Here is a 15,773-nt window from a genome sequence, read left to right on the forward strand (position 1 = left end):
CTACAGCTACCACAGTGCCATGTGAATGCCTGGTCTCACTTTCAGGTGACACTGTAAACAAGAAGCAGACAGCATTATCTCCTGCAAATTCTAATCAAACTTGTTTGTCTGAGCGATTGGCTGAGCAAGAAGTAGGACTGAGTGGACTTATAGGGTCTAAAGTTTTACATTGTTTTATTTTTGAAGGAAGGTTTTTTGTACATAATTCTACATTTGTAAGTTCAATTTTCATGATAAAGAGATTGCACTACTGAACTTGTATCAGGTGAATTGAAAAATACTATTTATTTTCTTTTTTACAGTGCAAATGTTTGTAATCAAAAATATTAAGTGAGCATTGTATACTTTGTATTGTGTTGTAATTTAAATCAATATATTTTAAAAAGTAGAATATACAAAAATATTTAAATAAATGGTATTCTATTGTTGTTTAACAGCACAATTAATTGCGCAATTAATTTTTTTAAATCACTTGACAGCCCTAGAACATAGTCATCTTGAAGTCTTTGAATAATGTGGATCGAGAGGCAGAGTAACCATTTAGATAGTGAAAGGGTTATAATTAGGAGCACTTTCATTCTAGTGAATTGATACCATACACAACAGATTGGCACCTAGATATCAGTGATGGAAATGCTCAGGTAGGCAAAACAGAAGCTTGCTTACTCTCTGTCCCCGAAAACGATTCCTCCATAGTTAGCTGTGCAAGAGGAACCACCAACTCAGCTACTGCCACCTCCCATTTCTTACGATCTACTAGAAGTGAATATTCTTCTTCTTCTTCTTCAGTCTCTTCAGCCACAGCTGCCTCACAGGTGTCTTTAGGCTCCTTTATTCCTTTTACATCATCCTGTGTTTTAAGATTTTGATTCAATCTTCTTAGTATTTCTCTTTTATTCTGAAAAAGGGCAAAAGTATACAAAAGTATATAAATTATTCTAAATTCTGAAGGAAAAGAACAGGAAAAAAATCAAATAAAACCAAATGTAATTTGACTTACTTGCACAGCAAGATCTGCCTTCTTTGTTTCCTCTATGGTTTCCTGGATAGCAGTTGTATTTTCATCCTGTAGATCCAGGAAGCATGAAATTCAATGCAAGAAGGCAAGCCAGAAAAATATCTTTAGAATATTTATAGTCTGTACTAGGTGAAGGAAGAAGTAAACCTTTCTAAAAATCTCCCCATTGATAACTGGTCTCTCTCTTCATTTTTGTACAATACTTTTATTATGTAGCTTCCCTCAGAGAATTTCTAGGACCAATTTTGTCTTTGAAACATTCAATACCTGGAAGTTAAAAGTTAAAAAGCTAAGAATCTGTATAAGGAGACAGTAAAAAGAAAGATCAGAACATAAACCAGGGGAGATAAAGTAGGGCATTATCTATGAAAACTCACATTTATGCTTGAAATTAAGATTGAGTAACTCCTGAAAGAACAGAAAATGGGCAAGGAAAAATTTAAGATAACCTACGCAAAAAGGAAAAGGGAAGGGAAGACAAATTCTTCATTACAAATAAAGATTGAGTGGCTAGAGAGCGGTTGGATTTAAGTAGGGAGAAGAACGAGAGAAACATCATCTTCTCAATATTTGAGCACGAAGTAATCAGTACTATCAAAAAAGAAGTGTCATCCAGATCAAGAAGAAGGAGAAAAAAAATGGATCCACAATTGTTTCAAAAAAGTATAAAATGCTATTATGTTGGCAACTATATAACACCAGTTTACGGTGGCCCCTTATTTATGGCTACATGGAGATTTTTATCAAGTATTTTTGAACTTTTATGTCACACAAACATATAGGAGCTTAAACATTTGAAAGGTTTTGGTATTAGAAACATTACACACCAATTTCAATCTATGAAATCAATTTTTTTTTTAGAATAAACTAAAAGGCTATGATAACATGAAAATTCAGCTTATGGCGACTAGGAAGAAGAAAATTACACAACTTTCTAGAGGGGGAAAAAAGAGTGGGTGGAAAAAGGCAACTGCTATTGGGTAGAATCAGCTGCCAATGAAGGTTGAAGAGAGACGAATGAATGGTACTGTGATCACTAAGGAGCATGGTTTGCTAGAATACAGAAAATCCTGGAATGTAAGTGTGATATGTGATAATAAGGTTCTATATAAACTCAGGAAGCTTATTATTCAGAATTCAGGGTACTGATTTCACTAAATGATTGTTTCTTGCTATCGTAAATGTGACAACTATTCATTAATATTGTAAGTGAGTGATAAGCATTACCAGACATCACTGCATGAATTTATCTGACTTATACTTAAAAGTTGAGAGATGTGGAAGGAAATAAGCAACTGAATGATGTAATGAAAACAGAATTCTTGTAAGGTAAAATTTAAGTCCTGCCAACAGTTCCTAAGCAACAAGAGTTATCACAAAAAACGTGGATATTAAATTTGGGTGTTTTTTTGGGAGGGTATTTTTGAGGATCAAATGTGCCACTGAATAAAATTATCTATTGATGCGGAAGAGCAAATCATTGTCAAGTTTGATGAGACCATTTTTTAAGCTACCACAATGACTGAAATATAGGTACAATAATAATTTAAATTAGGGCTGTCGATTAATTGCATTTAACTCACATGATTAACAAAAAATGAACTGACATTAAAATTAATTGCAATGAATCGCACTGTTGAGCAATAGAATACCAATTGAAATTTATTAAATATTTTTGATGTTTTTCTACATTTTCAAATGTATCTATTCCAATTACAACACAGAATATGAAGTGTACAGTGCTCACTTCATATTTTTTTATCACAAATATTTGGACTGTAAAATGATAAAAGAAATAGTATTTTTCAAATCACCTCATACAAGTACTGTAGAGCAATCTCTATCATAAAAGTGCAACTTACAAATGTAGGGATTTTTTGTTACATAACTGCACTCAAAAAACAAAACCAAGTAAAACTTTAGCGCCTACAAGTCCACGCAGTCCTACTTCTTGTTCAGCCAATTGCTAAGAGAAACAAGTTGGTTTACACTTACAGAAGATAATGCTGCCCACTTCTTAATTATGTCACCTGAAAGTGAAAACAGGAATTTGCATGGCACTATTGTAGCTGCTGTCGCAAGATATTTACATGCCAGATGCTCTAAAGATTCATATGCCTCTTCATTCTTCAACCATCGTTCAAGAGGACATGCTTCCATGCTGATGATGTTCTTTAAAAAAAAATAATGCATTAGTTAAATTTGTGACTGAACTCCTTGGGGGAGAATTGTACATCTCCTACTCTGTTTTACCTGCATTCTGCAATGTATTTCATGTTATAGCAGTCTCAGATGATGACCCCAGCACGTTGTTCATTTTAAAAACACTTTCACTGCAAATTTGACAACATGCAAAGAAGGTATTAACGTGAAATCTCTAAAGACAGCTACATTACTCGACCCAGGATTTAAGAATCTGAAGTGCCTTCCAAAATCTGAGGGGGATGAGGTGTGGAACATGCTTTCAGAAGTCTTAGAACAGCCACACACTGATGCGGAAACTACATAACCCAAACCACCAAAAAAGAAAAATCAACCTGGTGGCATCGGACTCAGATGATGAAAATGAACACACGTTGATACACGCTGCTTTGGATTGTTATTGAGCAGAATCCGTCATCAGCATAGACGCATGTAATGGTGGTTGAAGCATGAAGGGACATATGAATCTTTAGCACATCAGGCATATAAATATCTTACAACACTGGCTACAACAGTGCCATGCAAACACCTGTTCTCACTTTCAGGTGACATTGTAAACAAGAAGCAGGCAGCAGTATCTCCTGTAAAATAAAAAAAGCTTGTTTCTCTTAGTGATTGGCTGAACAAAAGTACGACTGAGTGGACTTGTAGGCTCTGAAGTTTTACATTGTTTTGTTTTTGAGTGCAGTCATGTAACAAAAAAAAAGTGCATTTGTAAGTTGCACTTTCATGATAAAGAGATTGCACAACAATACTTGCATGAGGTGAATTGAAAAATACTATATCTTTTGTTTATCACTTTTATGGGGGAAATATTTATAATAAAAATAAAAATAAAGTGATCAGCGTACACTTTGTATTCTGTGTTGTAATTGAAATCAATATATTTGAAAATGTAGAAAACATCCACAAATATTTAAATAAACGGCATTCTATTGCTTAGCAGTGCAATTAATTTTTTTAATCTCACGATTAACTGCAATTAATTTTTTTTTAAAATCGCTTGTCAGCCCTCATTTAAATATTTCTTCCAGGCCTTCCACCAGCAACTCAATCTGAGCTTCATTTTAGGAAGCATGTTTGTTCATCTTCAACACCTAAACATGGCAGAGATCCATAATCAACGATCAGACTATAAAAAAAACTGCAAGTCAGACTTGAACATGCTAAAAAAGTTACAGTTTTTAACGTAGCACAAAGTAAACAATGTAAAGAAATATGAACAATTAAGTTTAAATTTGTTTAGATGAGTAGATCCAAGAAAGCTCTATAACTAGATGTTTCGAGTGGAAAAGAAAGGAAAAAAAAAATCAAAGGAAGATTTAAAAGAAACAATGACATCAATGCAAGATGGATGATTGAATATAGGAGGAGACATGATGAGAACTATCCATATTGAGGAAAAATGTATTCTCACATATTTCTATTGGTTGTATGACCGAAAAAAATCCTGCAGGATATTGTATCCCAATCATTAAAGATGCTATCCAAAGCCCCCATTCTACAAACACTTACACACGTCTTTAATTTTGCTCCTGCATTAGTCCACTGAAATTAAATGGGATGCTCACAATAATAAAGTTAAACGCATATACAAGTGTTTGCAGGATCAAGGCCCCGGAATAAAGAAAAAAATCAAGAAGAAACTCTTGGCTATTGTCTCAGACAACAAAAATAATAGTGACAACAGTTACAATCTTCTAAAGCTTCTGACATAGTAAGATAATTTAAAACTCTGAGAAAGGAGTAACACAAAAACAGTCATAAGTTCAAAAATTGTTTTGCAACTACCTTGTCCGTGGGCGAGAGGAGTGGGGGGGAAGAACTGATGCTCCAGTTTCCCCATGACCTCCCTAGAAGTTTCCAGACTGTGGGCAAAATCCTGGCCTCATTGGACTTCAATATGTATTAGCTCAAGTGATGATATTCTGGATTTTTAGTGTTTGCAGTGATAGTAAATGAAGTTGACCAATCTAAATTATAAATTGATTATCTCTGTGGAGGTTAACTTGATAGATCTGTAATTTATACCAATACTAATTCCATTAATTTCTAAGGTATCCAGTTCTCACTAAAAGCATGTGGTGTTCTTAAACTAAGTTTATAGATTCCGAACAGTCTTGGATTAATACATCTTCTAAAATCCTGCGCCAGTTCAGCAGATTTTTTTTTATTTTTGTTCATTTTAGATTTTAGCAGATACCTACCACACCTACTTCCTTCAAAGCTGAAGTCATAGAGATAAGTGGTGTAGTGGGCTTCAGTGGAAGTTGTGGTTTGGCAGGAGGTCCTCCAGGTTCTTGTTGCCCAGGCACAGGATTAACCCCAGCTGCTGACACATTAAAAGGCACCATAGGATTCTTTACCCCTTTTGCTGTCAACTGTGTTTAAAAAAAAAAAAGCTATTCTATTTTAACATGAACCAACAAAAATAGCACAAAGTTATCAATGTACCATGAATCTACTTAAATCTAAAGTGAGATTGCCAGTTTCATTTAATCCTATGACAGAAAAAGACTCTCTCCTTGAACTGTCAAGTGTTATTACATTTATTTCCTCAAAAACAAAATTAAGTGGTAAATATCTTCACTCTGTAAAGACAAGTGTTAAATATTTTGTAGATTCTTAATTTATTATGAAAGACCAACACTTTACACTAAAGACTCAACTCATGTAAAATAAAGCAGCACTATAGTAAAGAGGCACTATCTAAACTTAGCAAAACCCAAAAAGGAAGTGATATTAGAATGGAGAAATAAAAGGTTCTGCATGTATGCGCTAACAGGGGTCATAATTTAAAAAAATAAATAAATTTAAAAAAAATGGTTAAACAATTAGAAATATGGGAAATTAGCCAGATGGATGTGAAGACAGCTAGATTTCAGCACTCAAAGAGTTACCATAGTAAAGGCATGATAAACTGCTGATCTAAAATTTGATGGTAGAACCCCTTGAAAAGAAGATAGTTTCAAAATATAGACATGCCTCAGGGACATCTGAAGTACTCACAGGTAGGTTTTTTTAAAATTTCATGATTTAATTTGACAGGACATCTTTAAAAACAGTTTATGAGAACTATTTTTAAAAGACCCTGTATATGCCCATGAAATATTAAAAAGACTTGTTGTAGGAGGTGGGTGGGAAATCACATCACAAGGCTGAAAACTTCTCCACTTACTGCTGGGGAACAACAAGACAGTAAATATTAGTATTTTTCTTGCTTGAATTTTTGCCCAAAATACATTTTTTTTTGCTTGGGTATTTTAAAAAAAAAAAAAAAAAGAGTAGAGTTCGTGGGTGTTAGATTTTATGAAAACCTGTTAGCAGCATTTTCAGGTAATTTCTTTATTTAAATTTAGTTTTAAATTCACAACAGCACTGCCACCAAGCGAAAGACTGAAAATAGCACTATAGCCTTCAAATGTTGAAAACAAGTATAAATTATAACATTAATTCTTGCCACTGTTGCAGTTCATTGCATCAATAGAAACCAGTTAAAAATTATAAATCACCATTTGTTCATTCATTAAAGATTTTCTGAGTTGAGCACAGCTTGTCAACAAGCTCCTATGTACTATGAAAAGGGACTAATAGTTTCACACATTTCATGCTGCCTAAAAAGATCACCAGCTGTACTCTTTCACTATTTCCGACTTACAAGCATCAAAACATTCTTCTTTTATGCTGCTATTTTACCAAAGTTTTTATGATTAAAAGAACAGTTATGTGGATTTCAACAACACATGAATAGTAAATATTTCAACATGATCCTAATGGTGTTTTTTGTTTGTTTGTTTTTTAAGTTCGGTGTACTTTTCAAAAACTTAAGCCAAGATTTTCATACCTGGTGCCTGAAGTTGAGATCATAAATAAGAGTGCCCTCAGAGAGCGACACCTCAGTTTTAGCAGCCTAAAACTACAGAGATCTGAAAATCTTGGCCTTATATTTTAGTCATATGAAGAAAAAGTTAACACTGTACTCTTTGGCAGAGAGACCAAGTCAGGGGAGTGGTCATGCCAAATAAAACCAATAGCGTGCAAGAAAGCTTTTTTCTTACATGTTCTTCCCAAGCTTTCTTCTCTCTTTCATACGCCTCCTTTCTCTTTCGCTCTAGTTGCTCTTTCAGAACTGCAGCTCGCGCTTTTGCTTGGGCCTGCAAATAAAAAAAAAAAAAAAATAGGCTTCAATCCAATGTCATAAGCAGTAGTTCTCCAACTTCTTCATTCTGCAGACCACTTCAAATGAAACATCACAGATTCTCAGTTCAATTCTCAACATGTGACACTTTGCATGTCAAATATGAGAACTAATGTCATATTCAGAAAACACCCAATACTACAAAATAGTTCCACATAAGAGTTGGTGAACTACATTAAGTAAATTCTAAGTCTTTTCATGACAATCCATCCTGCCCCAAATACATTTTTTTAAAAAGGAGATTCTAATATCAAAAAGTCCTTGTACACTTTTTATACAAACAAAATGGAAATAAAAACCTTGAACTAAAGCAGCTTTAAGATGAAATTTTCAATACAGAAGTTTAAGGTCTGGTTTCTACAGAAAGCCATAACTAAGTTAAAATGAACATTAAATGAAACATTTTGCATTTCTGTATATAATACATATACAGAAGAGACCAAAATTAGTTACTTTAATCATAATATTACAGTCAAATTTATTTTCAAATTGCACATTTTCCCCATCAACTTTAAAGGACACATACTTGGTATTAGCATGATGTAGACAGTTATTGCTACAGAGACCATGAAGCAGAGTTCAGACTAAAAGCTCTGAACTCTGTAGACCTCCTGTGGAACAGAAAGCTAAAAACTTTGCTAGAGAAATATAATTTTGAAATTAAGCCATGAAGCTTTATTCACAACTGTATTTGTTGACACTATGGCCTGAAGACCAGGCCTGAAGACAAAGCATACAAGAACATCTGGAAAGTCTTTTCTTGCCAGTGTTTAACTCAACCCCTTCTTCCTCCCGCCAAAAAACGACAGATTATTCATGGTGCACTCAGTCTTCCTCCAGCATTTCCATCTTGCCCACACCAAACTGTTTTCAGAACCAAGACTAACAGTGAGAAAAGCTTCACTCAAAATGTAGCTTGCTTTTTTTTTTTTTTTAAATGAACGTCATAGGGTAAGTGACCAAAAATAAGCTTTAGTATTGAAGTAACATGTCAACTTAATAGTTTTGTTACTGCAATACAACTCAAAGTATTTATAATTCTATCTTTCAAAAAAGTGTAAACAAACCTATGTGTTGGAAGAAATAAGTTAAATTAGTTTAAACTCAGACTAAACTTACTTTTACATGTCCATCAGACCTCTGCACAGCAACCTGAAGCTAAAAGAATGGTGCACAGTGCATACTTCTAGAGAATGTATGTTTTGCTACAGAAAAATACAACTCCTTTTCATATATACAGAGGGTGTCATTAAAACAGATTCACGCATTACAGTATTTAATGTTTACAATGAGAAATACCAAATATTTAGTAATGTAGTGTAGCTACTGCAAATAACAAAATGTACAATTTTAAAACTGTACAACTGTATTCCTATTCTACCACCTGATTCAATGCAGATAGAAGAATATTAAGTGGATTTTAAAGAATTTACTCTAAACCTCTTTTTTCAATTACCTTTAGTGCTTCAATTTTTTTGCGTCTCAATTCTGCTTCTTCACTTGCTTCTTGTCCATCAGAACTGTCAGCTTCATTCTACAAAGTAAGAGTTCTTAAAAGTGAGCAAGTCATAGTTAGCTCACAGTTTACAGATCTGAAGGCCAGAAGGGAACACTGATCACCTTGTCTAATTACCTGCATAACACAGGCCATAAAATTTCACTCAGTAACCCCTGCATCAAGGTGAGTAACCTGTGGTTTAACTGTAACACATCTTTTATGAACAAATCCAGTCTTTAAATTGAAAGTTTGAAATTTTTACAAACCAATAGAAAACAATTTTAAAAGTATACCACATTTAAAATACCTTTTATCCAGTTTCAGTGTAAATACATACAAGAATGTGTTTCTATTAAGAGCAATAACCACATTAACACAATATTAAGGTTGCAAGGCCAAGCACTCACAAAATCAGAAAGTTAAGCATGAATGCACAACTTTAACCTGCCTGTATACATTACAAAGCCATCTCTAATTCTGCCATCACATACTTTTAGATTGTATTTAACATAAAAAGTATTTATGAAAAAGGCAGCAGATGGGGCAAAGTCTGAGATACTGTATGTCCTTTGCCTAAGTACAACAAGCACCAGAGTGTCCACTATTAAGCGGCGCACAAGCATACAGGAGAGGCAGACATTAAACCTCAGGAATTTAGCTCCTAACATCATAGCTAAAGTCCTGGTAACAGGGTTGGGCTCCAGGCCTACTAACTAGGAGAAAAAACTCTATGCACCACTGGGCAACTAAAAGACTAGCTAACTAATAGAGAACTAAAAACTACTAGAGTGGCAGAAAAGTATGAATACACCACGAGAATTCTGTTTCAGTGACACAGAGGATAAGAAGGAACTGAGGGACAACTGAGGCCTCCTTTGCCCTTTGTGCCTTAGGAGGAAAAAGGGGTGTGAGGGCATCCAGGGTGCAGCTGTGGCCCCAAAAACACTCCTGGTCAAAAGAAATCAGATCTCATACATGAGGCACAAGCACACCGTAAGTAGAAGCCATATGAACAATTACTTGAAGAAGTCATGTTAGCATAAGTGAAGACAGTATTCTAATGTATACACACAAGGGATCAAAAGTTGAGATTGAGCATTCAATCTTAACTTTTAGATTTTATGACTTGAGTGCTAAACTGTACAACCTTAACATTGCATTGGCAGGGTTCTTTCACATCGCATTTCTAAGGAGTTTTAAAAGTTCCAAGTATTTTTAAAGGAAAGAATCCCCAGTTCTAATAGGCAACAAGCAACAACTGTAAATAATGCTTTATCAACATAATTGGTAAGCTTCATACTTGTAGCTTTAACATTCACTAGTTAGTTAGTAAAAGATTAATTAGCAAAATCAAACATTTTCATACCTGCATAAATATACAGCCTTAAGAGCAGTTTAAAAATTCTTAAGATGTACTCTGCCCCTCGGGATTCCCCCAGGTTCCTTGGTTGTAACCCTGTATCATGGCAGTTTTTTGGCCATTTAAACTGATCCAAATCAATTTCCATTTTAAACCTATTGATGGCATTTCAATGCCTTAGACTGGATTAAAGAACAAAATACACAAATTAAGGATACAGCAAGAAGGCAAAGCCAGACTAGAACAAAAAATAAGTACTAGTACTCAAAGAGCACAGCTGTATTGTTTCAAACTTCAGCAGTTTTTTGTACAATCTTCTTTAAAAGATTATGGTTCCAGGGTTGTTTTTTTTTCTTTTCCATTTCTTTTCAAGAATAAAAAAAAGTTTCACATACTTACTCCACAAGGGCTATATGGAGCTGCTCATACTTAATGAAAAAAGATTCACCTTTAGATAAAGCCTCAACTTGGAAAATGTCAGCCTAAAAGGTGTATGTTAAAAAAAAAAAAAAAAAGGGAGGAGGTATGGGGGGGAGAATTACACCTGCATAAAAAGATCTCATGAGCAATATTCTAGAGCCTTTCACTACTAGCTCCTCAAAGCCTTTAGAGTTATTTCTGTCCAACCTTTTCTCCACGAAGTTTAGCTTTAATCTGCTGGCGTTCATTGAAGTTTTGAAGTCGGATCTGTCTTAATCTTGCCAAGTATTCCTATATGAAAAAGGAAGTAAAGTTTCAAATAAAAGGAAACAATGAGTTTTGCATTTTGTATCTAAAATTCATATGGTTCCACAAAAAGGTCAAACAAAGGAAAAAACGACTGCTAAATTAACTTTTATTAATTTCTAAAAGAAATTCAGCTGACTTCTTCTCTAATGAAATGAATGAAAATCATAACTAGTGTTCCACAATATTAAATTTGGTAAAGTTTATTGTTAAGATTGGTAAGATCTGGGGAACCAGGAGTAGTTGTATTTATTACAAAAAGAATGGAGGTGGCTTTGGGATTTTGTTTTTGTCTGGGGTGTTTGTGTTTATTTAAAAGAAAAGAAATGATTTTTTTTTTTGAAAGACTGATGTGGACAGCTATTACTAAGACTATTGAGCAACAAACTCTAGGACTATATGCATTAATGTTTCTTTGGGATCTATGAAGTTCTTGTATTTATTATAAATTATAAACCATGCAGGAAAATAAGGCAGAGGCAAAGTCAAAGTGATGCTATTTTGTGATGAAGGTGGCAAACATGCGGGTAGCATACCTCTTCCTCCTTGTTTCTGGATTTCCTTCCTCTTGCAGAAATGGGCCTGCCTCCATAGATAGCTGCCAGGTTTTGCAGTGTACCCTGTTCACCATTTAATGTATCAAGTTTAAGAATGGCTAGGGCCAGAACATTATCTACCTTATCCAACAATAATTATATTAAATTTCTTATGGGAAACAGATGACTTTCAGCTCTTATGAGCTTCCCTGACAAAAGTCTTATTTACAAGAAACATTCGATAGTAATAATCAAAAACACTGAGTAATCAAAGAGAAAGCCTCAGAGCATTCTAATAAATTAGATTTTTATACATATTTAGCTCCCTCTTCTGATCTCCATATGTGTCTAGTCTTCTCTAGCTAAATCTTTTATATTATAAATTCTCTGGGGTATGGGCTTTCTTTTTACTTGTCTTTTGCACCATCTGCACCACACAGCTGACAATAATACATTCTTCAGCTAAGCCTAATATACCTAATCATTTTTATTTTAGTTTTAAATGTAAAATATTAACAATAGCTCATGGAAATTTTATTCATATCCGAAGTTGATTAGTATATATAAACAGTTTAAGTACTTATCACAGCATTTACTAGATTTAAAAATAAATAGAGTTGTATTGTAAATTGGCAACTAGAAACATATTTTGCTTTTCCCTGCACTTCCCGAAGTGTTTTCATACCAGAAAAAAAAAAAAAAAAAAAAAAAGCTATTTCTTGTTAAAAAAACATTTCCAATCCAACTAAAATGTTTGGTTTCATGACATTTGTTAAACAAAACCACAAAGAGCATAAATGAAGACTGTTTTTTCCACCAATCTACTAGTATCAATGTTGGTTACAACAAATATGAAATCCTATTTTAAATCAGAAAAGAGTCACAATTGTGAAAGAAAAAGTAAATGTTTTGAACTGTAAACATGACAAATACAGTAAAATTGCCTAGACTGCACAGATAAAATCCAGGGAACATATTGCTTAACTGTTCCCAACAAAAGTTAAAAACGCCTTAATATAATTACCAGTTCTTATGGAACTGCAGCCCCAAACTAGTGACCCTTTATTGACACCACACCAAAATCAGACTACTTGTGCGAGAAAGGGTTTTATGATAGTAAATTTTGCCAACACACACACACACACACACACACACACACACAAAAACAAAGGAAGCCAATAATTAAAATCATAAGGGAGTTCACAACATAATTAAGCTCAAGACAACTGCAAGAAAACTTTAAAAGTTCACATTTTTCAACAGTGATGTGGCAGTCACTTCTACTTCGGCTTGAAATTTGAAAAAACCTGAATAATAATTCTAATTTGCACAGACAGCCAATTCACTCAAGACTGTCCCGTTAGTCAAAACAAAAACTTAACATAAAACAGAGGTGCATGTAATGAGATGCGCCTGGGTGGGTCATCAGCAAGGGAATCAAATCTGGGAAGTCTCAATCTAAAAGCATAAGTCTCTACAGCTTGAGCTAAAAAATCCATATCTGTTAACTAAAAGGCAGTAACTGACTTGTAAATCTCTATGTAGTCCAGCCAATAGAAAGGAATATAGCACCACACTGGGTACAAGTTACATGCTCCCACTGGCTGAGGAAACTTTAGAGGTCTACCCAGCTCAAATTCCTATAGAGGTCACTACTTGTAATGTGATTTCGCAGGTAGGTTTTTGACGGGCGGGGAAGATCAGATCTGAGACATTTGGATTCAAGTAGTTCAAAGACTGCAGCAGACTTATAAACCTCAGTGATCCAACTACTAGAGAAGGACTGCACAGCACACTTAGTAAGCCTGGGTTACATAAGATTTGGAGACCTGCCATGACCAGATGAAATTCTGATCTCAATTTATGATTGATAAGAATCCATCAAAATAGGATAGAAATGTTTCTAACTGTTGACACTTTAAATCTACAATAGCTGAGGTGAATGAAGAGTTTTCCAAATATTATCACAATGGGGAAAGGGGAGAGGGGAAAGAGAGAGAGAGGATTTAAATTTCCAGCTCTTATAAAGCTGTGTTATACCTGGTACCTATCAGCTTTACAAAAAGGCTCACTGTCACCTCAAAATTTCTTAAGTTTACTTTTCATGTTTATATTTAAATTAGCTTAAAATTATTTCTGGCAGCTTTGGAGCCATGGTATTTTAGAATAGAAGTTGTCTCTAAGTGAGAAAGAAATTGGAAGTAAAAGCTTTAAGAATTTAGGTATCTAGTTAGACACACTCAATAATACTTCATTCGCTGTTTCACAGTTGAGTTCCTCTCAGAATATGAATATTAGAACCCTGTATTGCAAGGATTTGGATTTTATAATGCGAGATAGCAATGCAAATTCATTAATAGTTTAGGCCAGAAACACATTACTCACAGTAAGGATGGTTGAGGGGTCTGTCAGTTCAGTTATTGAACCTTGAGACTTTTAGCTAAAACATAATCTAGGTCTACTCCATTTATCTGAAGTCTGTTTGGTATCTTATGTGAAGCCATTTGAGAGTCATAGTCCAACTCCTAAAAAGCCAGCATTCGCATCTATGACTGCCTTAGTAAAACACTTCCTCAGCTCTCGTCCCCGAATGCCCCTACTCTACTTACTCTATATTGATAACATCTTCATCATCTGGACCCATGGAAAAGAAGCCCTTGAGGAATTCCACCATGATTTCAACAATTTCCACCCCACCATCAACCTCAGCCTAGACCAGTCCACAAAAGAGGTCCACTTCCTAGACACTACAGTGCTAATAAGCGATGATCACAACCACCACCCTATACCAGAAACCTACTGACTGCTATACTTACCTATAGGCCTCCAGCTTTCATCCAGACCACATCACACGATCCATTGTCTACAGCCAAGATCTAAGATACAACCACATTTGCTCCAATCCATCAGACAGAGACAAACATCTATAGGATCTCTATCAAGCATTCTTAAAACTAGAATACCCACCTGCTGAAGTGAAGAAACAGATTGACAGAGCCAGAAGGGTTCCCAGAAGTCACCTACTACAAAACAGGCCCAACAAAGAAAGTAACAGAACGCCACTAGCCGTCACCTACAGCCCCCAACTAAAACCTCTCCAGCACATCCAAGATTTACAACCTATCCTGAAGTACGATCCCTCATTCTCACAGACCTTGGGAGACAGGCCAGTCCTTGCTGACAGACAGCCCCACAACCTAAAGCAAACACTCACCAGCAACTACGCACCACACAACAAAAACACCATCCCAGGAATCAAACCCTGCAACAAACCCCAGTGCCAACTCTGTCCACATATCTATTCAAGGGACACCATCATAGGACCCACATCAGCCACACCATCAGGGGCTCATTCACCTGCACATCTACCAATGTGATATATGCCATCATGTGCCAGCAATGGCCCTCTGCCATGTACACTAGCCAAACCAGACAGTCTCTATGCTAAAGAATAAATGGATACAAATCTGACATCAGGAATTATAACATTCAAAAACCAGCAGGAGAACACTTCAATCTCCCTGGTCACTAAACAGACCTAAAAGTGGCAATTCTTCAAAAACAGATCCCAACGTGAAACTGCAGAACTGGAATTAATTTGAAAACTGGACACCATCACATTAGGCCTGAATAAAGACTGGGAGTGGATGGGTCATTACAAAACCTAAACCTCATTTCCCCCTACTGTTACTCACACCTTCTTGTCAACTGTCTGAAACCACTCATTTCCACTGCAAAAGTTATTTTTCCTCCCTTGGTATCCTACTGTTAATTGAATTGTCTCATTAGCACTGCCCCCCCCACTTGGTAAGGCAACTCATCTTTTCATATTCTGTGTATTTATACTTCCCTACTATATGTTCCACTCCAAGCATCTGATGAAGTGAATTTTAGCCCACAAAAGCTATGCCCAAATAAATATGTTAGTCTCTAAGGTGCCACAAGGACTCCTCATTGTTTTTACACATTAATTAGGCAATCTTGGTGATTTCTTCTCTATTATACTACATTAATTGCAACCAAGGCCAAGGACTAAATGGATATCAAACACTGAACTCATCCCTGAACAGCGAGCCTTTTCCTAAACTAATGTAGACCATTTGTGTCATGAAGATCACTTTTTGATTTGACAGGTTTCAGAGTAGCTCATGGTTTTGAAAGGTGTAATCTGTCTTCATGCCACCTTAAGACAAAGGCACTGACAGAAGCCTCTTAAGGATGCTTTACTACCTTAC

At 35.3% G+C, this 15,773-nt stretch overlaps 1 protein-coding gene across 22 annotated transcripts in view; it reads right to left on the minus strand.

Moving 5' to 3' along the window:
• NEK1 (NIMA related kinase 1) overlaps window positions 1-15,773 on the minus strand; it is a 137,214-nt gene that overhangs the window by 43,644 nt on the left and 77,797 nt on the right. For 15 of the 22 annotated variants that reach the window (XR_006280861.1, XM_043513351.1, XM_043513364.1 and 12 more), the window contains 7 exons: window positions 11,539-11,622; window positions 10,904-10,987; window positions 8,875-8,952; window positions 7,279-7,374; window positions 5,428-5,601; window positions 1,001-1,066; window positions 667-898 (listed from right to left, as the gene is read on the minus strand). Coding sequence is in view for 21 of the 22 variants with exons in the window: in XM_043513351.1 (XP_043369286.1) it covers window positions 667-898; window positions 1,001-1,066; window positions 5,428-5,601; window positions 7,279-7,374; window positions 8,875-8,952; window positions 10,904-10,987; window positions 11,539-11,622 (814 nt within the window). In the remaining variant the exon portion in view is untranslated. The remainder of the gene's footprint in view (window positions 1-666; window positions 899-1,000; window positions 1,067-5,427; window positions 5,602-7,278; window positions 7,375-8,874; window positions 8,953-10,903; window positions 10,988-11,538; window positions 11,623-15,773) is intronic. The other 7 variants (XM_043513362.1, XM_043513360.1, XM_043513365.1 and 4 more) reach the window with 1 other exon arrangement.

Source organism: Dermochelys coriacea, chromosome 4 (assembly GCF_009764565.3).
Source record: "Dermochelys coriacea isolate rDerCor1 chromosome 4, rDerCor1.pri.v4, whole genome shotgun sequence".
Lineage (NCBI taxonomy): Eukaryota > Metazoa > Chordata > Testudines > Dermochelyidae > Dermochelys > Dermochelys coriacea.